At 53.0% G+C, this 26,361-nt stretch overlaps 1 protein-coding gene and 1 long non-coding RNA gene across 2 annotated transcripts in view; one reads left to right on the top strand and one right to left on the bottom strand.

Annotated features, from left to right (window-relative positions):
* The window catches only part of SLIT3 (slit guidance ligand 3), a 583,256-nt gene that overhangs the window by 538,904 nt on the left and 17,991 nt on the right, over positions 1-26,361 (top strand). Inside the window, exons 25-32 of the mRNA XM_032465125.1 lie at positions 1,241-1,404; positions 3,343-3,467; positions 10,215-10,312; positions 13,719-13,858; positions 16,659-16,752; positions 22,087-22,224; positions 23,910-24,150; positions 26,052-26,182. Coding sequence (XP_032321016.1) covers positions 1,241-1,404; positions 3,343-3,467; positions 10,215-10,312; positions 13,719-13,858; positions 16,659-16,752; positions 22,087-22,224; positions 23,910-24,150; positions 26,052-26,182 — 1,131 coding nt within the window. The remainder of the gene's footprint in view (positions 1-1,240; positions 1,405-3,342; positions 3,468-10,214; positions 10,313-13,718; positions 13,859-16,658; positions 16,753-22,086; positions 22,225-23,909; positions 24,151-26,051; positions 26,183-26,361) is intronic.
* LOC116658994 overlaps positions 1-26,361 on the bottom strand; it is a 64,164-nt gene that overhangs the window by 24,396 nt on the left and 13,407 nt on the right. The window lies entirely within an intron of this gene.

The raw sequence follows: 26,361 nt of genomic DNA on the forward strand, positions 1-26,361 counted from the left end.
GTATTAAGTTATTTTTGTATTATGCACATATACTACAACAGTGATATATTATGTTCACAGATGGTGAGACATCCAAAAAATAGACACGTTGGGAGGGCATAGCTCAGTGGTAGAGCGTGTGCTTAGCATGCACGAGGTCCTGGGTTCAATCTCCAGTCCTTTCATTAAAAAAAAATAGAAATGTTACAGGCTATGATGAAAAATAAGCAGAAGTTTTTGTATTCTCTTCCTGGACAGCACTTGGAAGATGATACCATTTCTCTGCCCTACATTTTCAAGCGGAGAGGTGGAAGGGAGGAAAAACTTCCTTCTCTTCTTAGGATCTGTGGCTGGCCCGACATAAGACTGATTAACCAGAGAAAAACATACACATTTATTTAATATTTTAATATGTACATGGGAGTCTTCAAGAGGAAAATGAAGACCCAAAGAAGCCATTTAGCCCAAAAGCTTATGTACACTTTTACACAAAGAATTATAAACTAAGGGGCTATGAGGAGACAAAGGGGCTGGGGCTGGGGCAGTAAATCATGAGACAGTGACCGGGAAATATATGGGGGACACTGATGGAAGATGAGGGTTATTTTCATAGGTTTGTACAGATCCATTTTAGTGACAACGCCCCACCTCTGGTGATAAGCATGTTCTCTTCCTGGTGCAGGAAGGGCACCTTTCTCACAGGAAATTTGGTCTGCTTTTACGTAGAAGGGGGAAAGTCAGAGAGCCCTCCCTGCATCTGCTGTTTCTCAAGTGCCTTCAGCTCAAAATAGTCAATAGCCAAAGCAGCATAAGTGGGGGCGGCCTGTTCTGAACCCCTTCAGTGGAGTGAAGCTGCTTCATTGGTTGCTGGGTATCAAATCCTCTGCAGTACATCCTCCAGTGCACCCTTTAGTGGGGCAAGAGCGCCAGGTAATCCGAGGGCCAGAGGTCCAGGAAGCCCCCCTGGAGGTGTGGGGATTGGAGTCGAGTTGAGAATGGAGTCTTATCAGGATAGGTGAGAGTAAAGCCTCAGAGGTGGGAGCAACTTGGGTGGTGTTGAAACATCCACAGGGACTAGTGATGCAGTCTGGAGTCATTGCCTTCGCCCTAGTGGAAATCAGGTCTCTGCTGGTCCTCCTGTGAGACACCCCTAGTCGAGCCAAAGTCTGAAAATTCTGCTTTTCTGAAGGTCCAAGACCATAGAAACTGTGGGCCAAGCAGGGGGAAGGGGGGGACCCTGACTTCCTGCTCTGCCCCCTAGGGCGCTGGGAACCAACCCGCTCCACTGTGACTGCAGTCTGCGCTGGCTGTCGGAGTGGGTGAAGGCGGGGTACAAGGAGCCCGGCATCGCCCGCTGCAGTAGCCCCGAGTCCATGGCCGACAGACTGCTGCTCACCACACCCACCCACCGCTTCCAGTGCAAAGGTAGGTGCTGACCCACCCCTGCACCCCTCCCTGCCCCTCGAGGGTCTGCTCTGTCTCCAGCCGCCTGTCAGAGCTGCGCATCTCATCAGGGGTGATTTCTAAAACCACTGCCCTCTTTCTTCTGTGGGTCACACGAAGACTCAGATGCTGAAACTGGTGTGAACCTGTCTAAGGGTCCGTTTATCATTCGCTGCCTTGAGTCCCTCTGCTGCCATTGACATCTTACTCTACATATTTTTGCATAGTTAAGAAAATCTTTAACCTACATTTTTTTGCCCAGCATCCTTAAAGCATAAGCAGTTTCCCGTTTTACGACAGCACGCTTTGGGCGCGTAAGACTTTGACTGCGTGATTATGATAACAAACTACCACAGAGTTATTATGTGGCCGGTATTATGTGAAGCACGTCTTCATGTATTATTTTATTTAATTCTTACTTTCCATGTATTCATTTATTTCATTCCCCAACACCTCTGGGGTATTCTTGTTTTTAAAAAGGAGAAAACTGAGGCTCACTGAAGTTAGATGACTTCTCAACATCACACAGTTAAGAGAATTCGAGGTCTTTCTGATTCCAGAGTGAGTGGTCCAGACCGCCAGGCTGTAACACTCTACCTTAACTTCTTGACCAGTTCCTGGTTTTGAACTGTTAAGAGTATTTCCATTTTTTTTTCTTACCATGGTTGTATAAAGGTCTTTCTCTATTTAAAAATATGTCCTTAGATAAGATTCAGAGAACAGAAATTACTTCACCAAAGTATATGTTTATTACTAAGATCTCCACACTTACTGCCAAATTGATTTCTAAAAAGGGTTGTAACCAGTTTACGCTCCCAGTAAGTGCATTTTTCGTCAGACTCTTGCATTACTTTATCTTATTTTGTAATCGTGGCTAATTCAATAGATGAAAAATTTTATCTCCTTATATTTTGTCTTTGATTATTGGGGAAACTTTTTTTTTTCAAAAATTTACTTTCCATTTGTATTACACACACATGTGTCTGCTAATGTCCTTTGCTCATTGTGTCCCTGGGACACCTAGTCTCCCCGGGACAGATAATGTCCCTGTTGTAAGGTGAAGCCAGGGTTGGGCCAACTGGTATAGATTCTTAGTCAAGCCGTTCTGTTTACCGTGCCCACAAATGGTCAGACTCCCCATGGGGTCCATCTCAATCCAGTCTCCAAATTGATGACTGTTATTCCAGGATCGTTTCAAGTTCTGGCACTAAATAGGGCCTGATTATCTGGGGCTTTGTCCAAGTTGGCTGAGCAGTGGGGCAGCCTCTGTTGCAAAGCCGTGTGCAGGGACCATGACCTCCCTCCCTCCAGCCCTTACAGCTGAGGAGAGCAGAAGACAGCCGAAACTGGCATGGGTGCAGAGTGTACCTGAGCACAGTTGGCCATCCATCGTCCGTGTCACTGCTATGTCTTGTGGGGCCATTTCTTACTTCTTCCTGCCAACCCTAGGGTTCCGCAAGGGGGAACTTCGTATGTGTGCCTTTGGCCCAGGCACCGCGCCCTTCTTAGCCTGGCACAGACTACTCCATGGGGAGGGAAGGAAGAATGGGAGTTCCAAACAGAACCCAGGCCCATGGCTTCCCGAACATAAAATGTTACACAAGGGGTTTCTAATTATGGTGCATTGTTTGCAGATTAGCACCAAAATCGGATCAGGCTAATTACAGTAATTGATTTGACTGCAGAAGTGCTTCTGAATGATGTCCCACTGTGATCTTTTTTCTCACTGGATGATGGCTGAATTAATGGGACTCTGGCTGGACTGGATGTTCCGGCTGAAGAGGGCCAGCTGCCCTCCGGGCATAGATGTGGAGGGGCCGGGAGTTGGCTGAGGAAGGGGCCAGAGCGAAGGGGAAGGGAGGTGTGACAATGAGCATACTTGGGGACCTACCACCAACATTCTGTGGTTTTGCTGTCCAGGGCCAGTGGACATCAACATTGTGGCCAAGTGCAATGCCTGCCTCTCTGGCCCCTGCAAGAACAACGGGACGTGTAGCCAGGACCCTGTGGAGCTGTACCGCTGCGCCTGCCCCTACGGCTACAAGGTACCGCCGGGGGCCCTGACTCCCACCATCCCTGCCCAGGAATGGGCGCTGTGCACTGCTGCCCCTCCCTTCTCCGAGGCCAGCGAGTAACTCCACAGATCACCTCCACACGGCATTTGCAGCAACACTCCTGGCCTTCCCAGAGCTAGTGGGGGCTGCCCAGCTGCCTCCTATTCATGCCAATCACAGAGAACCCCAGAGTCTTGACAGTGAGGCAGCGAGATAAGGAAGAAATGTAATATTTGTATTTTCTTTCTTGAATATGGGGAAATGAAGACTCAGCTATAAGTGCTTCAAAGCAGAGGCATCCCTTGACTCACCATCCTGACTTCTTCCTTCCAAGGGGATTCCCTGTTCCGCCCCCACCTCCCCTCTCTGCCATCAGGACAGCCAGCCCTGAAAGTACCGGTTCCAGCTTAAGGAGGGTACAGGGATGGGGGATTGAAAGCCTTAGGGGCTGCTACGCCAACCCTCACCGTTGACAGGCTCAAGTCAGCCAACAGGGGCATGGTGATCCCAGTTCTCCAGTCTCCCCAGAAATCCAGGCTATTCTCACCCAGAAGCATCCACACACATTATCTCACCTCTCTGCTAACATCTGTGAAGTATGGACATTGTGCCAAGCACTCTGCTTGGCATTTTTACTCATCTTTTCTCTTTAAACACCCTCTGGGAGGAAAGACCCATTAATTCCCAGTTTACAGATGTGGAAACTGGGCCCCACGCTGTTGACAGGGCTTGACTCATTGTCCCAAGCTTGTAAGCAGTGGGGTTGGTTTAGGACCCCGGGCTATGTAATTCCAAATCCCCCCCCTTCCCCTGGAGTGTTTCCTGGATAGCTGAGGCCCTCGCTGTGCCTGACCGGCTGGGGTGGGGCTGGGGTGTCAGCAAAGCCATGACTGAGTCCTCTTTCCCAGACTCCAGCCTCCCCAGGGCACCCGTCTGAAAGCCCGAAGCAAGCCAAGAGTTTCCAGACAGTCCCCAGCCTGTCTAACGCACGCGCCTGGTACCAGCTGAGTGGGAGGCAGCTGGCGTCCCGGGGCTTCCTGCCCCCAGGGGGATTTGTGTGTGTAGTGACAGGCTTGAGGGACAGACTGGCTCTGGGGATTAAGGCTCCCTGGTGGTTTTCTCAGCCTTAGACGTGTTCCAGCAGACAGTGTGAGAGTGCCACCTACGGGCCGTGGATAAGAGAGCCAGAGGATTCCTTTGAAGCCAGTGGGATGCCCCCCTCTCCCCCACCACCTCCCGCCCTGGGCAGCCGACCTCAGGGCTTCTAACTCACGGGACTCCCAGACCCATGCCCCTGCACATACACAAACCACACACACACTGTAGGGGAAGAGGAGAAATTAAGCAGACATGCTCAAGAGGCCTGGATCCTCAAACTGCCTCGGATTATTCAGTGGAGAAAACTCAGGCTGTGCAGTTACACAGAGTTGCAGGTGTGGATCCTGGCATTGTCATGTCCTAGCTGTGTGGTGATGGCCAGTGGCTTCACCTCGGGCTTCTCATCTGCAAACTAGGGCCTGTCACACAGGCTTGCTGTGAGAATCAGATGTATTGTAACATACGCAGCGCACCTACAACAGTAAGTACTCAGTAGCTGTCACAAGGCTGCCTTTTACCGTCGCCCTACATGCTGGTCCCTAATACCAGGGTTTGGGGTGGGCCACCAGGAGCAGGTGGTGTGTTGCTGGTTTCACCAGGGATTCTCAGTCTGTGACACTGAACTCTCAAGGATTGTCAGCTGCTTTCCTAGAACTGTGACATGTATTTATAGCATCCCCAATTCCATACGTGTGCAGTTAGCTTTTTAAGTATCAACTACGGGCTGGGCACCTGGACTGTATACATTCATTTCTTCCTCTGATTTTCATAATCACCTGATGAGGTGGGTGGTGTCATCCCTATTTTAAGGATAATCACTTCAAATTCGGAGTCTCACTTTCCTCTCTTTAAATTTGGCCTGAGTGTGAAAGTCCTGGAGCCAGGCTTGAAGCCCCAGCCTTCTTCTCACTATGCTTGATGACACGGTGAAGCTGAGCTGGCCATCGGTGTCAGAACAGAGAGTGTGTTTTGGACTTTGCTCACCAGGTTCTGTACATCTTGTAGACTTTGAAAGAAACTGAACAGAGGTTTTGATATTTAGGAAGCTGTAGGGCCCAGGCAGGTATAGGATGCATTGTTCCTGCTGCAGCTGCTGCTGATGGTGGTGGTGGTGGTGATGATTATGGTGGTGGTAATGGTGGTGCTGATAATGGTGGTGGTGGTGATAATGGTGATGGTGGTGATGATGGTGATGGTGGTGGTGATGATGGTGGTGGTTATAATGGTGATGGTGGTGGTGGTGGTGATGATTATGGTGGTGGTGATGGTGGTGATGATAATGGTGCTGATAATGGTGGTGGTGGTGGTGATGATTATGGTGGTGGTGATGGTGGTGCTGATAATGGTGGTGGTGGTGATAATGGTGGTGATGATGGTGATGGTGGTGGTGGTGATGGTGGTGATGATGGTGATGATGGTGATGGTGGTGATGATGACCCCAACAACAGTACTATTAGCAGCTAGCATTTATGAAGTGCATACTGAGTACTAACACTGTACTAAACAAAGTACATGCATCATCTTGCATTCTCCTCATTAAAGCCTTAGGAGGCAGGTCCTAAAATGACCTTCCTTTTACGGTTGAGGAAACTGAGCATAGTGGGTGAGGGAGTCAGGCAGAGCTCAGAGCCAACTGCTTCCAGAATACATGCTCTTGGCCACTGCATTCACTGTCCATTGGCAAGCACCATGATGGCAGGGCGTGACTCGTGTGGATGATTGTCTCTATAGCCATTTATGACCTGCCTGAATCTCCAGGACAGGGAGAGGTATGACTGGGAAATCCCCATCACTGTAGAAAGGGCTTGACTCAGTTTCCCAAGCCCTGGGGAAGAACACCAAGCAGGACCTTCTGGAGCCTATTCCCACCTGACCACATGGCCTTGGACAGCTCCAGCTCCCCTCCCCGCCTCGGCTGTATAATGCAACGGACTGAACCACGGGGGTCCTTTAATTGCGGGTTGCATCTCACCCTTCCTCCCGAGTTGCTTCCCCCTGCTCTCTTTACTGCCAGGGTTGAAGCCCACCCAAGCAGAGCGACTGAGGTAGTAGTTCTGGGTGAGTTGCTAATTTGGCAAGTCACCAGACACCCGCATAATGAAGCTCAAAGTACAGGCATTTATCTAGCCATTCCCAGGTATCTCCGTTTTTCCATCCATTAGCGAGTGACCTTCAGAAGCCACAGTAGTACATAAAAAGCATGGCAGCCACTGTTTAATGTTTAGTAGCAGCTACTATTAATCTGTTTTAATGCCAGGCCTTTAAGAAGCAGTGTAAGTGCTTTATCTCATTTAATACCTTTTTTTTATTGAAGTATAGTTAATTTACAATGTGTTAATTTCTGATGACTAGCATAGTGATTCAGATATAGATAGATAGATAAATAGACAGATAGATAGACAGACAGACAGACAGATAGATTCCTTTTCATATTCTTTTTCATTGTAGGCTCTTACAAGATTTTAAATATAGTTTCCTGTGCTACACAGTAGGACCCTGTTGTTTATTTTATATATAGTAGTCAGTATCTGCAGATCACAAACTCCCAATTTCTCCTTCCCTACCCCCCATACCCCATCTGGTAACCATAAGTCTGTTTTCTATGTCTTTGAATCTGTTTCTGTCTTGTATCATATAATACTCTTAATCATCCTCTGAATTAAGTTGTATTATCCTCTTTTGATAGGTGAGGAAACTGAGGTTCAGAAAAATTGAAAAACGTACCCAAGCTCGCACACCGACGGAGCACGTGTGCTAAACCCAGAACTCAGCTCTCTGTTGCAGCAAAGTCTATCCCCAGCCACTCCACTAGGAACTGATTCTCTATAAACCTCACTCTTCCCACCTGTAAATGGGAATAACTACTCACTGCAGAGCTGTTGTAAGCATTAAAAGAGGTCATATGTGGACTGGGTCTGCCTCAGTGCCAGGGTTCAGGAGACACTTAACGAAGGATAGCTGTTTTGCCACTATACTAAGACTTGAAAAAACCAGATACACATTTTGGCTGTTTCTTCTTCAGCCATTTAGCTTCACACACAGATGTTCAGTGTCTCAGAGCAGTGCTTCTCACACTTTAAGGTGCACAAGAATCACGTGGAGACCTCGTTAAAGTACAGGTTCTGATCCGTTAGATCTCAGATCAGGCCCGAGACTTGCATGTTTAACAAGCTCCCAGGGGATGGCAGTGCTAGTCGTCCAAGGACCACACTTTGAGTAGCAAGGTCGTCAAGCTTCCCTACCGGCCCCATCTCAGAAATGGGTTTTCCATGGGGGTAGCTTTTCCCAAGCTCCTGTAAAGGAAGCTAGAAGCCCCAGCCGTGTCCTTTACCCTTTACACACACACACACACACACACACACACACACACACACACACACACACACACACACGGGAAGGGGATGTGGCGGTGCTTGGGGGCTAGAGGAGACACTCCCGCCCCCACCTCCACCCCTGCCCCCAGGGGAGGAATCCACCTGGCGTCCCTGGTACTTGAGAGTCCCCAGAGCAGAGAGGCTGGTCCACGCAGGGGCCGAGGGGACCCTGCCTTGACCTGCTCAGGGTTCTCCTGTCCTGCAATTCACGGCCCATTCATCCGGCACCACCACCGCCACCACCAGCACACATCCATACACTCCTGAACTATTCAGCAGCAACCAAAAACCCGAGAAAGCCTTTTAATCGCCTACATGCAGCCCTACCTCAGGCCCCCATCATCACCACGATCATTATCTGATCTCAGTTACGGTGCTGCCATTACCTGCCGGGTGCCTCATATGAGTATGGCTTCTCATCGTTCGTTAGCCCCTGTAGGGTAGATATTATTCCCATTTTACAGATGAACACAAGTCTCAGAGAGAACTAGTCATTTCCTCCAGGCACACAGCAGCCGCCAGACTAGAATGTGCACTCAGACCTGCCTAACACCCGAGCCCGTGTTTTGAGAGGGGCAGGGTGAGTGGCCGGCACCAAGCGTCCCAGCACCGGCTTTGGACCAGGTGTCTGGGTTCAGCAGCTGCCTGTTCCACTTACTGCAGCGCGATCTTGGACACACCATCTCTCTTCACCAAGTCTGCCTTCCCTCTCTGTATAAATGGGGGTAATAACAATCATACCCATCTCACAGGGGTGTGGAGAACACCCCACGCCATCATGAGTGTAAAACAGCACGAGGCCTGGACTGGAAAGCGTGTGCCATAAACGGGAGTGAGGACGGGCGCTGCCGCTTCCCTCCACACACAGGCTTTCTGAAAGGGATCCCGCGCTGCTCTGGTTTAGGACGAACCCAGATCTCACCCCAAACTGCATCTCCTTCTCCCCTCCGAGAAACCTCTGGCGGGTCCTTCAGCTGTGACGGGGCCTGGAGAGACCCACACAGATGCGGCCGTGCCTTCAAGCAGCTGGAGCCGGCGCCCGAGGCTCGCATGTTTGAGACCGTAGGAGGAAGGCAGAGGCCTGGGCACGGCTGACAGCAGCGTCCAGCCAGGAAGCCCGGTCCCACTTGTCATGGGCTCTGGCGGCGGCAGCAGAGCAGGGAAGCGGCTTCCCCGGGCAGATGGCGAGCAGGTGGTGTGGCAGTAGGGAGGCTCCCATGCTCATCCCCGCCTGGCATGGCACCCACCCCGTACCCACAGCCCAAAACAAACACAGCAGCCTCCCCGCCAGGTCCCACAGGTCCTCCAGGGGACTGCTTGCCAAGACTTGGGCGCGCTGCTGGTCCATTGATCCCAGGGGAGGAGCTGGAGGCAGAGGACCAAGAGTTGCCTGCTCCCTGAGATGCTGGGTCTTAACGTGCAGTCTGCACCGTGGCCTCCTTCCACCGGGCCTTTGCCCTGGCCATTCCTTCTGCCTGGCAGGCTCTTCCCCACCCACCACACGGTTGGCAGCTTCTCAGCCCAGACATCCCCTTCAGGGGGGCCTGCTCCAGAGGAATCCCACTCGCCCCAAAACTCTCTCTCACAGGGGATCTCAGTCTGGCCTAATGTCAGGATCACCTGCAGAACTTCAGAGTAAATACCAACACCTGGGCCCACGTCAAGCCAAAGATGACTCTCTGGGGGGCTGTCACTCCAGAGGGCCAAGGTCTGCTGGCCATACTTCAGCCTGAGTCCGCCCCACTCAACTTGTGGGTCATGGTTAGGTCTCGGCGAGGCCAGTGGCACCTACAGAAGGCCCGCTGTATGCTAGCTGTGTCGTGGAACATTCAGCGCTTCCTGCTGTGAAAGGTCTAGTTTCATTCTGGTAACAGCTCTATGAGGTAGGCTTGGAGAAGTTAAAAGGCTCATACAGGGTCAAGGTCAGCCAACCAGGAAGAGATGAAGCCGGAATGCAAAACTAGGTCTGCCTGGATCCAAAGCCCGTGCTCTTGGCCAGTGGGTTAGGAGAGCGAGAAGGGACTGAATTCTGGGCAGGAGTGGACTGGGGCCCAGACCCGAGTCCTGCGTTCCTCCCTTTCTCACTGCGGAGTGACCAAGGGCAAGTGCTCCCTTGGGCTTTCCCCAGGCCACCCAGCAGGCTTGTCACAGGACCTCCATGTGGCCATCTCCCTGGCCTCCCCGCAAAGGACCCCAGGGGTCTCTTCGTCATGGCAGCCACTGGAAGCCTCCCTAACCACGTGCTTCTCCCTCCCCCGCTCCTCAGGGCAAAGACTGCACCACGCCCATCAACACCTGCATCCAGAACCCCTGTCAGCATGGGGGCACCTGCCACCTGAGCGAGAGCCACAAGGACGGCTTCAGGTAACAGCTCCCCTGGGGCCTCCCCTCCCCACAGCGGGCCGCATGGTCAGGCTTCGGGGCGCAGAGGATGCACGGCTGCGCTCACGGAGGGCCTACCGTGCCCAGCCCTTGATGTGAATGAGTCCGAGGTTCTTCACGCCCCACAAGGGGGCTGCTACTGTCCCTTTTGTCCAGATGAGGAAGTTGAGGTATCCCAGGGGTAAATCATTTGTCCACATTTAACACTGCAAGCACCGGTACAGGGATTTAAATTCAAGTGGTCCGTCTCCAGAGCAGGGAGGACTCCAGGGCAAGCTAGAAGCTACAGTTGCTGGCTAAAGTCAGAGCAGGATGGGATGATGGATGAGATCTGCCAGCCTGGTAATTCCACCACTCTTGTCTGTGTTATCAAAAGCAGTAATGGTAGGTGACGTTGATTAAATGCTCATTATGTGCCAGGCCCTAACCCTAAATCTCATGTAAATCCTCACAAGGACCCTATCTGTCTGGTACAGGTAGGCACTCTCCCCATTTAACAGAGGAGGAAACTGAGGCATGGATATTGATTTGCTCTAGTTCCCATATCCTGACAGTCATTCCTTCCTGTCTTCCAGCCCCACTTCTTCCTCCCCGGCACTAAGAGTTCAAGGAGGGAAGAAAAAGGGAGGGTGGGGATAGAAGCCACTTAGGTATTTTTTTTTTCTCATCCCTGTCCTTGGAACAGGCATTCTAGACCTCTGCCAATCCTCAGGCCCCTTCCTGCCTCCCTCCCTCCCCAGCTGCTTGCAGATGTGCAGTTTCCCGGCCCACACGCTGGCAAAAGCCGACCAGCGGGAACTGACTCCTTCAGCTGGCTCCTTGCAGCTGACTCCCAGTGAGCCAGTGGGGCAGGCGGTGGAGGGGGCACCCAATGCCAAGCTGGGTGCAGAGGCCTAAGCGCTCAGGTCTCAAACCATCAATTATCAGAGGCCCTCTGGCTGGGGTTGCTGTGTGGGCTGTGAAAGAAATCAGGTTCTGGGCTCTGGGTTCTTCTCCCCGGGGAGCCCAGCCACCCACAAGTCTGTCCGCCTGCCAAGCCAGTCCCATCAAACTCAACTCCTGAAAAGTGAAATTCAAGGCAGAGTTCGCTTTCCTGCCTGGAGCTGGCCAAACCACCCACTCCTGCCCTCTGACTGCGAGCGGGGCTGAGGAGAAACCACCCAGAAATCGCATGGCGGTGGCCACCAGGCCCCGGCCAGGAAGCACACCTCCAGGGCTGGAAGCCTGGCCCTGCTCCCTCTGAAACCCGTAAGGGAGGGTCCTTGATCGCCTCTTCCTAGCTTCTGGCGGTTGCCGGCAGTTCCTGGCATTTCTTGGCTTGCAGCTGCATGATTCCAGTCAGTGCCTTCAGTGTCACATGGCCTTCTCCCTGTGTCTGTCTTCACACGGCTGTCTTCTTATAAGGACACCGGTCATACTGGTTTAGCAGCCCACCCCACTCCAGTGTTAACGTCATCTTCAGCTAAGGCCAGCTGCAGTGACCCGTTTCCCAATTAGGTCCCGTTCTGGCATACTGCGGGGGTTAAGATTTCAACATACATTTTTGAGGGGACACAATTCAATCCATGACACCTCTTACTAGTCAGAATTCTACAAAACATCACCTACCTCTTCATACAGATGCTTCTCCAGCCTTGACGCGTTGTCTGTCTGCTCACAAAAAGAGCAAAGGCTGGCAGAGCTGGCCGGACAGGAGATGTGAGCTGCCTGTGACCCTACACCTAATGCATGGCTCTTGAAATCTCCTTGACAGCCCTGCCCTCCCCTCTCCCCGCAAGGTCTCCAGTGAGGACAGAAGAGACTTTAGCCTCTTTCCCGCCCTCCGTCCACTCCATGAGCAACCCCTGCTCCCTGGACCACCCCCCTCTTACCCCACTTCTGTGCAGTTCTAAGGCTCTGGGGAGAGTCAGAGAACCTCATTTCAGGAAAATAGGCAACCCTATGGTTTAAGAGCTTTGGAAACCTACCCCTTGTCTGGATCTGAAGAAATGACCTTTTTCATGAATGCCAAGGGTCAAAAAAAAGGAGTCATTTTGCTCTGCCTCAAGAGCTCAGACCCGAGAACCCACCCCTCCTAACCCCTGCCTTTTGTAGGAAATGTGATGGTGCCGTTTTCAGGTCATAAAGGGAAGGAGGTTAAGCAGGATTCTAGGACCACAGAATTCCACCTCCTATTTGTTTAGTTGTGTTTTTTAGCTAAATCCCAAGTCAGAGCAGTCTCTGAAATGGCGAGAAGCCCAGAATTCGAGGTCTGAGGCTGAAACCCAGGTTCACGGATGGGGTGTTCACCCCTGAGGAGGGGGGACGGGCCACAGAGAGAGTCCCTGAATCGCTCATTTCATCAGACACTCACTCCCACCTGCACCCTCCCAGTGCCCCGCACTCCTCGTCTGCCCAGCCCTCATCTGTTTTGACTTATTTTGCATGCCTAATCCTGGGGACGTGGCCAAGGTCAGGCAGAGAACAGGTGTTGAGGTTTTTATCCAAGAGGTTTAGCACACCGGAGACAAGTTAAGGAAACGCGTCATGCTGATCTACAGGGTTTTAAGCCAAGCTCACCAGAAAGCCTCCATGGGGGAAGAGAGGGGTCCTCGGCCCCATCCCCTCCTCCCCCAGAAACTGGAGGGGGCTCAGAAGCAGCAGGAATACTGGGAATACAACAGGGAGAAATGGCATCCCTGTGGAAAGGTTGAGGAAGGGGGTGGTTTTGTTCAGAGCTAAATCCAGTTAACATGTTCGGAGCATTTTCTCCTCGCTGTGTACCCTGCTAAACATTTTACTTGTATGATCTCATTTAATCCCTACAATCGCCTGGGGTGGATAATGCCACCAGTCCACAGGTGAGGAAACCGCGATGCAGGATTTAACTCCCGGGAAACCGGGCTGCAGAGCTGATCTTGGCCACTGTGGCCTCTCCCGCTCCCGCTAGAAAGGCTGCCCTTGAGTAGAAAGCCGCAAAAAGCACGGGGTTTGTTACGCTGTAGGGCGCCCACAGAACAGCTGATGGAAGGGCCACACAGGAGACAGCTGGAGGAGTGTACGCTCCACCCCGGAAGCCACGTCCAGCTCGGGGAGGGAAGGAGGGGGAGGAGGAGGCATTGCTGGTGGGAGCTGCCCCCGGGGCGAGGCGGGCAGCCAGGGCCAGGGAGACGCTGGGAGACAGCCCCGAGACAGCGGGCTGGATGAAATGCCCCCTGGGCTCCTAAGGGCCTTCCAGTTCAGGACCCCAAGGCCCCGGGTGTCCAAAGTACCGTCTTGGGCCTCCATCCGGGGGAGAAACCTGACTGGTTCTCCTTCCCACCCTGCACCTTTCCCTCTGCCGCTCCAACCCCCCCCCCACCTCCCGGACCCCTGGCTCCCCTCTTCCCCACCCACGCATCCCCCGAAGCTGCTCCTGCCCCCTGGGCTTCGAGGGGCAGCGGTGTGAGATCAACCCGGACGACTGTGAGGACAACGACTGTGAGAACAACGCCACATGCGTGGACGGGGTCAACAACTATGTGTGTGTGTGCCCACCCAACTACACAGGTGAGGTCCCGACACCCGCCTGCGCCTGCGCGGGCCCAGGGGGGCAGTGGGGCCGGCGGGTCATGCGCTGGAGGAATACCGTTTTCTTAGCTTCCTCCAAGGCCTCCACCTCCTTCCTTTCCTCCGGTGGACAAAGACTTGAAGCCCCCAAGCCCCACACTAGGCCACGAGGGGCTGCCCAGAGGCCCTCTCTCTTCCCTTCGCTTCCCCACCGCCCCCCCAGCAGGTCACTAGCTCCTTCCCACCTGGAGCGGGTTCCCAGGGCCCTTGAATTGGTGTGCATCCCTTCCCCTGGGAACCCCGGAGCCCCAGCGGTGGCTGAGGCCAGCAGACAGGCCCTTGCACTGTGGCCATGCTTTGTTCAGGTCTGGTCACCTTTCTCTGGAAATCTGCATTTTCCAGACACTCTGCCAGGAGCTGGGGGTACAGAAATGAGCAAGACAAAGTTCCCTCCCATAATAACAAGTGTAGGGAGAGAGATGTATTCGACAGAATGAGAACATAATACCGGTAAGCCCAGGGGTTGGTGGGATCACAGAGGACGCCAACCCCTCTGGAGAGTAAAGGAAGGCGCCCCACAGGAGGCGCCCCCTCAGGGTAATCTCTGTACCCGCCCACCCCACAACACAACACCTTTATCTTTTGTATTAAGAGCCGCTAATGAGGACTTTACATGTGCTGTAAGATTGTAAAGCAAAATGCCACCAAGTGGTGTAAACACAGATTTTGTTCTAAGATCAACCTAAAGTGGCATATCTCAAACTGGAACTCCATAAATTCTATGAATTCTTCAAAGAAGAGGGTCCAAGGGCAAAAAAAAAAATTGGGGAAGCACTGCATATAATAATAACCCTCTTCTCCAAGCAACATGATACAAATTAGCATGTTAGAGGTTCCCATGATTCTTGCTTTAAAGAAAGCCATTTAACTTTGTTTAACCCGGCAGGTCCCAAACTCATTTGATCTCAGAGCTTCCCTCCTACCCTACCCGGAAATACCCTTGCCAACCCAGACAATATGTGTTCCAAGAAACGTATTTTGAGAAACGCTAGCCAAAGGCAAGAATGCAAATAAGGATGGTGCGGCCCAGGGACTCCCACACCCTAGCCTATTGGAATCTGATGTCAAGAATGAGGTGGGAGATGGGAAGGCGTGGAGGATGAATAGAAGCAGTCTTGAGGCCTGCAGAGAAGGAAGCCAAGTAGCCCCCACTGCCCCTCAAGATCCTGTACCTTGATGCAGGCCTCCAGCCCAGTAGCCAGATATCCCAGCCGAGCACACTCTTGGGACCACAGGGGTGTGCCAGGACCAACTGAGAAAAACATCTATTCCACTTAATCCTAGGCCTCCTGGGGTCCCAGAGAAGGCTCAGTGTGGGAGAAAGTGCAGGGACACCTGCTGAGAGTCTGCCCTCCTTATGACATACATCTTCCGTCTCCCAAGGGTGGAACTGTTTAAATTAGCAACAAGCAACTCTTTCTGTATGCAGAACATCGCATTAGCCACTAGAGGTACCGAGCAGTCTAAGCTCTGCCCTCAGTGACAAGAGCTTCTGGTCTTCCTGAGATGAGAGGAATCATCATATAGAATTAAGTCGTTGGTCCAGAAGAATCGCTGAGTACCAGAAGAGAGTAAAAATCGCAGCAGAAGGCATAGGAGCTCAGAAGAGGCTCTGGGCAGAGGAAGGACTTGAACTGAATTGATGGTGGGCAAATGGTCAGGGGTGAGGGGAGATGGGATTATGCAAGTGGTCTCCTGCCCGTGTCTGCAGCTGACCAGGACGCACTCCTAGTTTGTCATACTTGGTTCCTGAGAATGGGATGTTGTGGTTTTGTCTGTCCCAGAAAATACCAGAAGTCCCACACAGAGATCACATCTCTCTGGGAGATGAGGAAGAGGAGGAGGCTTATAAAACACATAGCAGCCTCTGTGGTCCCGAGAGGCTGGGGCAAAATGAGGACAGGGTGGGGGTCAGCTTGTCCCCAGCACAGCAGAGAACAGACCCCAGGGCTGTTGTCGGTCACTCATTTACTCCCCAGCCACCCTCAGGACCTTCCTCCACCCTGACCCCCCGGAGCCATGGTCCAGGCAGCCTTCTTCTGTTCACACCTGCCCTCTGAGAAAACTTCCCTGGCTAGGAGTTTGTTTTCCTAGATCACTTTCCACCTGACTTGACCGGGTGGAATTTGAGGACACCCAAAGCTCAGAGGTGCACCTGCCAGCGACCTCACCGCTGCCAGCCCCTCTTACCGCCCACATTCCGGGAAAACTTGCAGGTGCTGTGAGTTTTTCAGGGCTTACAGGCAGGCCTAGATCCCTGGGTATTTATGACCCACCCATTTGGCATTGTCTGGCACTGTGAACTTCAAAAGGAATGTATCCAGAGACCAGAACATCGCATTCCTTTCATGTTTTCTTCTCTGAGAAAATCCAAGAGGCTTACTTATCTGTACCAGGTGGAAGGTGCTGCTAAGCCATGTCTGCTCCTCCGGGAAGCCTCTGGGCTTCACCGCGTGTCCCTGGACTCACACTGGCAGCTCTGTGTTGTCATTGCCTGCTTATTTGTAGTCTGCCGCCCCTCCCCACCCCCACCCCCGCCACAGGAGAGAACAGGACCAGGTCACTGTTGTGTCCCCAGCACCTGGCACAGTGCTGCCACACAGGAGGTGCTCCATAAATGGTGTGTGGAGTGAAAAAAAAAAAAAAAAGACGCAAGCACCACCCAAGGTCATGCCCATGACCTCCTGACCTTCTAGCCAGTACCCTGCCTGATGCCTGGGTTCTCTGCCCACCCCACCAGGTGAGCTGTGTGATGAGGTGATTGACCACTGCGTGCCCGGCTTGAACCTCTGTCAGCATGAAGCAAAGTGCATCTCCCTGGACAGAGGATTCAGGTAAGGCTCATTCATGCCCCAGCACAGGGTCCCAAGGACTCGGCTCCAGCAGTCTGGGTTGGACGCAGAGGCTCTGGGCTCCCTCCATATTATTTTTTCTCTTTCTGCCTGTTATTTACCTCTCTGCTGTTACCGTATCATTGTCTGTACCTCTGACTAGTCATGGTCTAATTCTCCAGTCAGTCTTTGTCTCTTTGTGGGTGTTTCTCTTTCTAAGCCTCTGTCTCTGTCCTCTCCTCTCTCACTGTGTGTGTGTGTGTGTAGAGAGATCCCCTTCCCAGACGTCTCCCCCTCCCTCCCTCCCTCCCAGCACAGCTCTCGTTCCCGGAGCTGGTATAGTAAGGCAATCCCACAAAGGAAGCCGAGTCCCAGGGTGTTCAGTCTTCTTCCCCGTGTGCAGCCTTCACAGCACTCTGCCCTCTGGCAAGTGTGCCAGCTTGTGCACCTGTGTGTGTTGGGGAACACGGGTGGGAGTGGAATGGGGGGAGGGAGCGCTGGCAGAGCTGTCCCATCTCCACGGCGAGCAGCCGGGCCTGTAGGAGCCAGGGCTGCACCCGAGCAGTTCTAAGGCTGGGTGGAGAGGCCGCCTCAGGAGAAGGTACCAGTTCTGGAGCCTCAGAATCAAATGGCACCCCTGGGAGATCACCTCTGGGCTCTGTCCCCACCTCCTCCCATTGCTTCTTTTGGAGAAGATCTTGAGGCCCTCAAGTCCTGGGTTTTCTAACCTGGTGGGGACATCCCAGAACCTTTTGGCCAAGAACACTCTCCTCTACCCCCAAGGCTGCCCTCCACACGCAGCTGCCTCCCCGCTCCCCAGCAGGCTCTGTCCAACACTGGGTGGTAGGGGTGAGGGACTCTAGTACCAGGGAATCAGGGTTTGGAGCAGGCAAGGACCAGAGCACCTGGGGGGACCTCAAATTAGCCCTCGGTAAAGGCACCCGAAGTGATCCCACAGGGTCACCCCTAGGGGTGAGGGACGGGAGCTCGGTGCCCGTGCTGGTGAGTCTTTACAGAGAATCCCAACCAGCCTTTCATCTGGTGGCATCTCCAGCTTCTGGAGCACAGATGCTCAGGCTCTGGTCTCCATGGCCGCAGGAGCTGTCATCATGCTCCATCTGTCCAGCTCTCAGTCACTGCAGAGAGCTCTCAGACCTCGGGATCTGGGACTATGATTCTACACTGCAAAGCTTAGGGCTTGGTGGCAACCCAGGATCTTAGGAAGCCCCAGACTGCTGACATCATTCTGACATTTTTCTGCTAAAAATCACAGAATCTTAGCAGCTTAGCACTGTGGACTCTTAGATTCATAGTCTTCAAAACTTGAACCTGTGAACTCTTAGAATCCTAGAGTCTAGGAATTAAGGTTCCCGGCTGCTATCTCCCAGCTAGCCCCCCTACCAGTGCCCACATCCTCGCTGTGGGAGGGTGGTGGGCACTGCAAGAGGTCTTTGAGTCCCTCCGAGGCCCTTGACCTGGACCTGGGGGAGGGAAGTTTGACACAAAACAAAGGTTTAGAAGAGAAAGAATTTATGATCCCTGAATTCTGGTTCTGAGTGTTGCTGGGGTTTGGAGGAGAGGGGAGAAGAACCTTCTGGAGCAGAGAAGGAAGCCCTGCTACCCTAGGAGGTGGGATGTGAAGTGACTGCTGAAGGATGCCTAGAACTGGGGTGGGTTGAGAGAAGGAGGGGGACCCCACCCCACAGGAGGGAGAAGAGTCTAGAGAAGGTGAGGGCGAGAGGGGACCACGAGCACATCGTCTTGTGTTTTCCTCTCGCCTTTGGACATCCCGAGCCTAGAGGAAACCACAAAGCCAGGGAAAACGAGAGAGGCACGCGAGGACCTCTGGCATCAGAGGGAGCACAGGGAGCTGCGACCCTTTGGTCCTGCACCCTCCTTCAAGTCTGCCTTATCTTCTCCCGTTCCCTCAGAGATGTGCCGGGGGGCCTTCAGGTCATCGAGCTACCTGAGTCTGAGTGAGGGTGAGGGACACCACTGCCCGCCTTTCCCACTCCGGGATTTGACTTCCGATCGGGGCTGCTTTTTAACCGAAGGCAGAGCCAAAGGGAGGGAAGACATGCTTAAAACACAAACTTGGACCCAAAGCCAAGCTGGCCAGGCAGACAGGCAAAGTGCTTTGGGTGTGCCTAGGGAGGGGCAGTGGTGCTCACTGGGCATCTGAGCTCCGCAGAATGGGTGGGATATCCTTGGATGGAAAGAGATCAGTGACATTCGCTCCATGCTGACGGGGCAGCAAGCTCAAGGATGCTGGCTTGGACAAGCACACCCAGCACGAGGACTGGTCAGAAGTGGTCCAGGATGCAGGTCTGGGATCGGGGTGCTAAGGACCCCTTGAGTTCAAGGGCAATGTAGAATAGAAAGAAACCAGTATAGCTTTCAAAATCTTGAGATAATACATTTATGCACAGTGTCTCTTAGAATCTTGAAAAGGTCCACAGGCCAACTCAATAATGTTGATTTTTTTTTAAATTAAGATGCATGTAAATCAAAAGTCCCTTCTCCCAATGCAACATTTTATAATTTTATCCCCCTCCCCTGCCGTCACCATAACAACTCACATCCCCAGAGCAGGTATCAGGGACATTAACAAAAGAGGCATGAAGTCAGTGCAGCCTTTGCCCAAGTTTGAAGGTGTTTGTCCTCAGAGATTTCCTGGTATGCTGTCCAAATGAGGCCTCAGCTGCGCAGGACAGATAGTACTGAACACAGAAATAATCATATACTGAAGCCCTGAAAATGATAAGGCATGCTGCCCATAAACACTGAAAACAACAGTAGCAGAAACCAAGATGGCAGTGGCCAGCCGGCAGTGAGCGCTCCCTCTGTGTCAGGCACGGCGCACTGCCTCATCCAACACTCAGCAACCTTAGGATGTCGAGGCTGTTACCCACCTTCCCTGTGGGGCGGAGGCGAAGCAAGGTGGAGCACGCAGCCAGCACACACATACACAGAAAGGGATGCAGGTCAGTCCGGGCCTGGGTGATTCCTTAGCTGACTCCAGAGACTCCCGATGTCCTCCCTGGAACCGAGGCTGTGACTTGGTTACTCCCTCTTGTCCAGAATCAGTAGGTCAAATGCATACCAAAACTGTGTAAGCCTTACACTGTGGAAAAACAGCTGAGGGTGAAACTTTTTGAGGACCACGGGGGATGCAGGCTGCACCATCGGACGCTTGTCTTTAGCTGCTGAGGAAATGATGTGCAGATCTTTGCTGTTGGAGGTGAGGTCCGTGATCCAGCAGCGACAGCATCTCATGGGAGCTGGTTGGGAATGCTGATTCCCAGGCCCCGCCCAGATTCCCCGCATCAGAAGCTGCACTTTAACAAGATCCCTGGGTGTTTTGTTTGAAGAGCGCAGGTGTGGAGAGGGCTGTAGCATTGGGGAAAAAAAGGAAGGCTGTCAACACATCTGCCTTCAGACCTCCGCAGCTTCAGCTGTGAGTGAGCGTGGCTTCCCTGGTTCCTCAGGAAACTCTCCTCCGTAGCCTTGAACTCCGTGCTTAACAGCCTGGGTTTTACCCTGTACGTGGCGAGCAGCGACTGTTGCCTTGGAGAAGCGCGTACAGCTTGAGTTGCTCTGCGGGTTCTTGTTAGAATTCGGGAGACACAAACACAAATGCCGTCCGGGGCCGGGTTTACCATTAGCAGAGGCCTGGACCGAGGTGTGTGAAGCACATGCCTCCACAAAGGCATTCCCGATCTGTTTCTTTGAAAGGGTAGGAAGGAATGTGGGCGAAGATGTGAAAGTTTGCACCTTCTGGTGCAGAAGTAGGTTACATATTTCAGATTTAGCCATCAAATAAGCAAAGGTTATTACAGGTCAGATCATGCAGATTTCACAGCTTTGGGATACAGGCCCAGTAAACCCTCAGACTGGCGAACTGCCCCCCTTCCAGGGACACCCCCACCCCCTGAGTATCTTCCTTTGCTGTGAATCCATAGCACACACCATGTTCTGCCAACCCCAGAGATGCCAGGATCGAACTGCGATTCCAACCCACTTCTCTATCTGTCCTAGAGAGGGAGGAGGGAGGACCATCCGTTTGTCCCAGTGTTTCCCCAGTCAGGCTCCTTTGTCACAGAAGTATTCCAGGGTCTCACTTCCCACTCCACCTCGGCCACCTGCACCACACCTCCCCCTGCCTGTCCGTGGTTCCTCCTGACTTGGACAGGCTGTGGGTACCATTTACACTCTGCCAGACAGAATTCAGCCAGGGAGCCCAGAGGGGTGTGCAGACTCCAGGCCCTGCAGGAGGCAGAAGAGTCGGGAAGCCTTTGTATTCCTGTGTGCCTCAGCCCCTGGGAGTAAGGTGGTCTATGGTCTGCTTCTTGCTAGGACTTGGGCACAGTGTCGCCCCGGACAGAGGAGCCCAGAGATGCATGGTCTCGGGGAGGCCAGCTGCAGCAGCCTTCCCTGGCCGGGTTGAAAGCTGGCCCAGCAGGGATGCGGTGGAGATGCCGGGCTCCTCAGAGGGGGCAGGGCAGCCTGCAGAGCCTGGGTGGGGCCAGTATGCCCATCCTCTCACCTGGAGATCAGGAGGCAGTTATCAAGGGTGGGGGCATTCCCCCTTCGTATCCCAGCCCAAATCTCTGGGGGAAAAAAGCGAACAAGCAATAGGGTAGACTCCAAGGGAGCACCCGCAGCATCACGTCTCCATCATCCTTGTCAGCACCCTCTACGTATCACACTGATTACCCAGTGTGGATCTAGTGCCCCACACGGGCTGTATCACTCAATTTTTAAAACCACCCTAAGAGGTGGAGTTACTGATCATCAGTTCCTGTTAAATGTGAAGAAACTGAAACACAGAGAGGTAAAGAGCGGCTGATAACACTGAGAGCAGGGTCTGGCACACCTAAGCGTAAACAAAAGATCGTTAAGCTCTGGGGGCTTCAGAGAAGTCGCAGCTCTCTCTCGGAGTCCTGGTTTCCTCCTGGCATTGGAGGGGGACAGACCCTCCCTCGCAGGGTGCTGGGAGGCCTCAAACATGGCGTTCCATGAAAGGTGCTTAGCCCGGTGCCTGGCTGAACATCATTAGTTCTGAGTAGACAGTGGCAGATCCAAGCCAGATTTTGTGTGTTGCAGCCCTGCGCTCCTCAGCCTGGCTCCTGACACAAGATGCCCCAGGTAAGGCAGGCAGACGTAGGCTTGCAGGGACCAGAGGCCCTGGACAGCCCGTGAGATGGAGTGTGGGCCTGGCTTTAGGGAGCCTGCAGGAGTTGAGGGAGCTTGGGTACATGGGCAGGTAGGGGAGAGAGGAGAGGCTGCCTGGAGGCCAGCAGGGCCACGGAACAGCCTCGCTCTGCTCTGTTCCAGGTGCGAGTGCCCCCCTGGCTACAGCGGGAAGCTCTGTGAGGTGGACAATGACGACTGCACGGCCCACAGGTGCCGCCACGGGGCCCAGTGCGTGGACGCGGTCAACGGCTACACGTGCACCTGCCCCCAGGGCTTCAGGTATGGTGGAGGGGCCCCTCGGGAAGGAGCCGGGCAGGGGGCAGCAGCCCAAACCCCAGGTCTCCGTGGTGCCTTCATTCCCCTAAACCTTCTTCAGCCCTAGCAAGTCCCAGCACAGACGTTGTTAACCCCATGCTATAGATGGAAACGAGAGCTACCCAGGGCAACCGCGTGGAAGTTGGACTTAGGGTCCAGCTCGTGTAATGACAAGCTTGGGTGTGGTTCCACCTAATGGAAGATGCCACCATTTTGGAGCCCAGCTTGCAAAGCCGGGGTGGTAGCCACATGGCCACACTAGCTGGAAAACAAACGTTATGGTGCCCTGGGGAGGAGGGTGTAGCTCAGTGGTAGAGCACATGCTTAGCATGCACGAGGTCCTGGGTTCAATCCCCAGTACCTAAAAAATAAACAAATAAACCTGATTACCTCCCCCTAAAATTATCAAGCAATCAATCAATCCATCCACCAAGGTGCCCTAATGGCAGAAAAGTGGAGGTGAATGGGAGAGTTTGGGGTCAGTCACTGGAATCCGTGAAGTCAGGAGGGAAAGGGGAGATGAGGGACACTGGCCAGGTGGTCTGATGTCTGTGAAGTATGTGGAAGGGGTATGTGGGTTCCAGCTCTAGCTCCCACACTGCCTGGAAGGGAAGGGCTCAGTAGGGCCTGGGAAGAGGCGGGGACCGCACCTAAGGAGGGGTCAGACTGCAAGACAGTTGTGTGTACATCAGTCAGTACTCATGGATGGCCTGAATCCAACTGTGCAACTTGGTCACAAGCCTTGGTCACAGGTTCTGAGAACGTGAGCCTGGGAGAAACCAAGAGTTCTCAAGGCAGTTGGTTCCTAAGCCTGATTAAGACCATCTGCATCAGAGGCTTGTGAAAGTATGAGTTTCTGAGGCCCACCCCAGAACTACTAAATTAGAATTGGAAGAGGGGGAAGTGGGCAGAGGAGCTGGAAATCCACACTTAAAAAAATTTTTTTATTGTGGTAAAATGCACATAACACAAAAGTTCCCATCTTAAGTGTTTTTCAGTGTACAGTTCAGTAGTGTTAAGTACTTTCATATTGTGCAACCATCACCGCCATCCGGCTCCAGGACTCTTTTTATCTTGCAGATCGAAACTCTGCATCCAATTAAACAGGAACATCTCTCCTGTTTCCCATCCCCAAGCCCCTGGCAACCACCGTTCTACTTTCTGCTTCCAAAAGTTTAACCACTCTTGGTATCTCATATGAGTGGAATTAAACAGAATTGGTCTTTTTGTAACTGTTTATTTCACTTAGTATAATCTCCTCAAGGTCCATCCATATCGTAGCCTGTGTCAGAATGCTCTTCCTTTTTTAAGGCTGAGTAATATTCCATCGTGTGTATATACCACATTTTGTTTATCCATTCATCCGTGACTGGATGAGAATCTGCACTCAACAAATTCATCACAGGCGATTCTGATGACACTGAAATTGAAGACCTGTGCTCCAGTCCAACCCCGTTACTTTAAAAATGGGAAATCTGGGCTAACCGAAGGAAAAGGACTTGGCCCATTCAGTGGCAGGGCTGGAACTAGTCCCAGTTCCCATCTTGTGCCACCTTCTATGTTAGCAGCTCTTTGGCCCAAATAACCTGATGTCTCCTCTCACCATCCCCCTGCCTTTCCTCCCCCCGTTCTCCTTACCTCCCTTCCAGTGGGCTCTTTTGTGAGCACCCCCCGCCCATGGTCCTGCTGCAGACCAGCCCGTGCGACCAGTACGAGTGCCAGAACGGGGCCCAGTGCATTGTGGTGCAGCAGGAGCCCACCTGCCGCTGCCCGCCGGGCTTCGCCGGCCCGAGGTGCGAGAAGCTCATCACCGTCAACTTCGTGGGCAAGGACTCCTATGTGGAACTGGCCTCTGCCAAGGTCCGGCCCCAGGCCAACATCTCCCTGCAGGTGCGCCCCACCCACCCTGCCTTTGGAAGGACCCCAGCGTGCCCCCAAGCTTTGGTTGTTCCGAGGACAGCTGGGATGCCCCAGATGGTAGCAGTCCTGCCCCCTTCCCTACCAGTTGTCAAGGACAACACTCAGCTTTGGGGGATCTGGACCAGCTCTGTCCAGAAGGCTCTGTAGACAGCAGCCCCCCCTTCCAGCCTCATTCGTTCTTTTCTCTAGGAAATATTCAACTATTATATGCCAGACACTGTGCTGGCAATGGGGATTTAGTGGTGGACAAGATTGGCAAAGCCCCTTGCCCAGGGAAGGATGACAGGAAAAGGAACAGTGACAACCCCGGGTGTTGTGGGAGCATATAGGCGGGGCAATGATCCCAGCCTATTGGGAAGAATCAGGGAAGGCTCCCTAGAGGCAGTGACAACTAAGCTGGGATGTGAAGGATGAGTAGGAGTTTGCCTGGAAAGGGGTGGGAGGGTGAGGGGCTGACAGTGCAGGATCAAAACAGGGTGCATTTGAGCCTGAGAGACGGCATGTGCAAAGGCCCAGAGGCATAAGCAGGCAGGACATTTTTCAGAGAACAGAAAACCATTTGGTATGAACCAAATTCTTTTCCAGCTAACTTATTTCAGATTCCTTACCTGGGGGCCTGAGTACAGTTATTCCAAACTGCACTTCTGGGTGACATCAATGCTTTTGGGGGGGCAGGAGAGAAGGGAAGTGTGTGATAGAGAAAGCAGGCCCCTGCTCACAGGCTTGCTGGGGAGGGGCACCCCCGAGACACAGCTAGAGGGTGCAGGCCAATAAGTGGCCCTACCCTCCTCCTGGTTATGGCCACGATAACCCAGGTTTCAGCCTATGTGAGAACATATTCATTCAGCAGAGATCCACTGGGCATCTATACCTGCCAGGTACCATTCTAGGCACTAGGGTTGCATAGATGCACAGAAGTTCACGACCTCACCTTGTGGAGCCTACAGCCCAGTGGACCAGCCTCTGAGATGGGAGTTGACCCCCAGCACACACAAGAAGGAAGCTCTGGTTGACATCACCACCCCCTCCACCACACCTCATCACCCTCTTGCCTTCCTCCCTCAGTCCTACATACCCAGGGACCCAATTGTTAGGTCCCAACTCATCAGAGCAGCACCCAGTGCCCCAGACACCCTGATGTCCTATTCAGCCACCTGCTCCATATCTGCTCCTTCAGCTGCTCCTGTGCCAGGCGGTGGGGGCCCACAGGCGGGTCAGAGAGCCCCACCGCTGCAGCCCAGGGCCCAGGGCAGCAGCTTCTGAAACCGGTGCTTCTCAGCTTTGGCAACACATTAGAATCTCCTGGGGGACTTCTTATCTTTGCCTGGGCCCCACCCCTAGAGATTTGCACGTAGTTGGTTTGGGGTGAAGCCCAGACAACTGGTGTTTTAAAAAAATTCCCCGGAGGATTCTTAACACTGTGGCTAGTTCATAGTAAATACTGAATTAGATAGTGGTGCTTAGTATTTTGTCTATAATTATTATTATACTTTATACAGAGAGACTAAGGCCCTGAGAGAGAGGCCAGATTAAAGCTCAGGGCTCCTGGCATGCATATGTGCATATAATTATATGTGATACATGTCATGTATAAATATACAGCTATACACACACACGCTCTTACATAAAAACATAGTAGCGCACCATGGGTGCTTCATAAGTATTTGCTGAATTGCTCGATCAGCATTCACTAGAGGCTTAAGAATAGGCCCTCCTTGCGGAAACTTACAGACGAGATTTGGAGGAGGACATAAGGACATGAACTCGGATCCGGGGTTCGTTCAGAGGATGCCACGTGGGAGAGGGATCTGTGAGGTGGGGACGGGGAGGCGAGGCCTAAGGGGAGCCCTGACCCTCGTGCCTCTCTCCAGGTGGCCACTGACAAGGACAACGGCATCCTTCTCTACAAGGGGGACAACGACCCCCTGGCGCTGGAGCTATACCAGGGCCACGTGAGGCTCGTCTACGACAGCCTGAGCTCCCCGCCAACCACGGTGTACAGGTGAGGACCGCGGTCCCCCCTCCACTGCATGGGCCCCCGCATCCTCCCGCCTGCTTCCAGCCCAGCAAGGAGACGCCGGGTGCCTCTCCTCCCCACCACACACACTCTTTCCGCTGGTACCCAGTGGTGGGTGGGAGCCAGAGGAAGAGCAGGACAGGAAGGGAGGAAGGCAGAGCCTG

Source organism: Camelus ferus, chromosome 22 (genome assembly GCF_009834535.1).
Source record: "Camelus ferus isolate YT-003-E chromosome 22, BCGSAC_Cfer_1.0, whole genome shotgun sequence".
In the NCBI taxonomy this organism is placed as follows: domain Eukaryota; kingdom Metazoa; phylum Chordata; class Mammalia; order Artiodactyla; family Camelidae; genus Camelus; species Camelus ferus.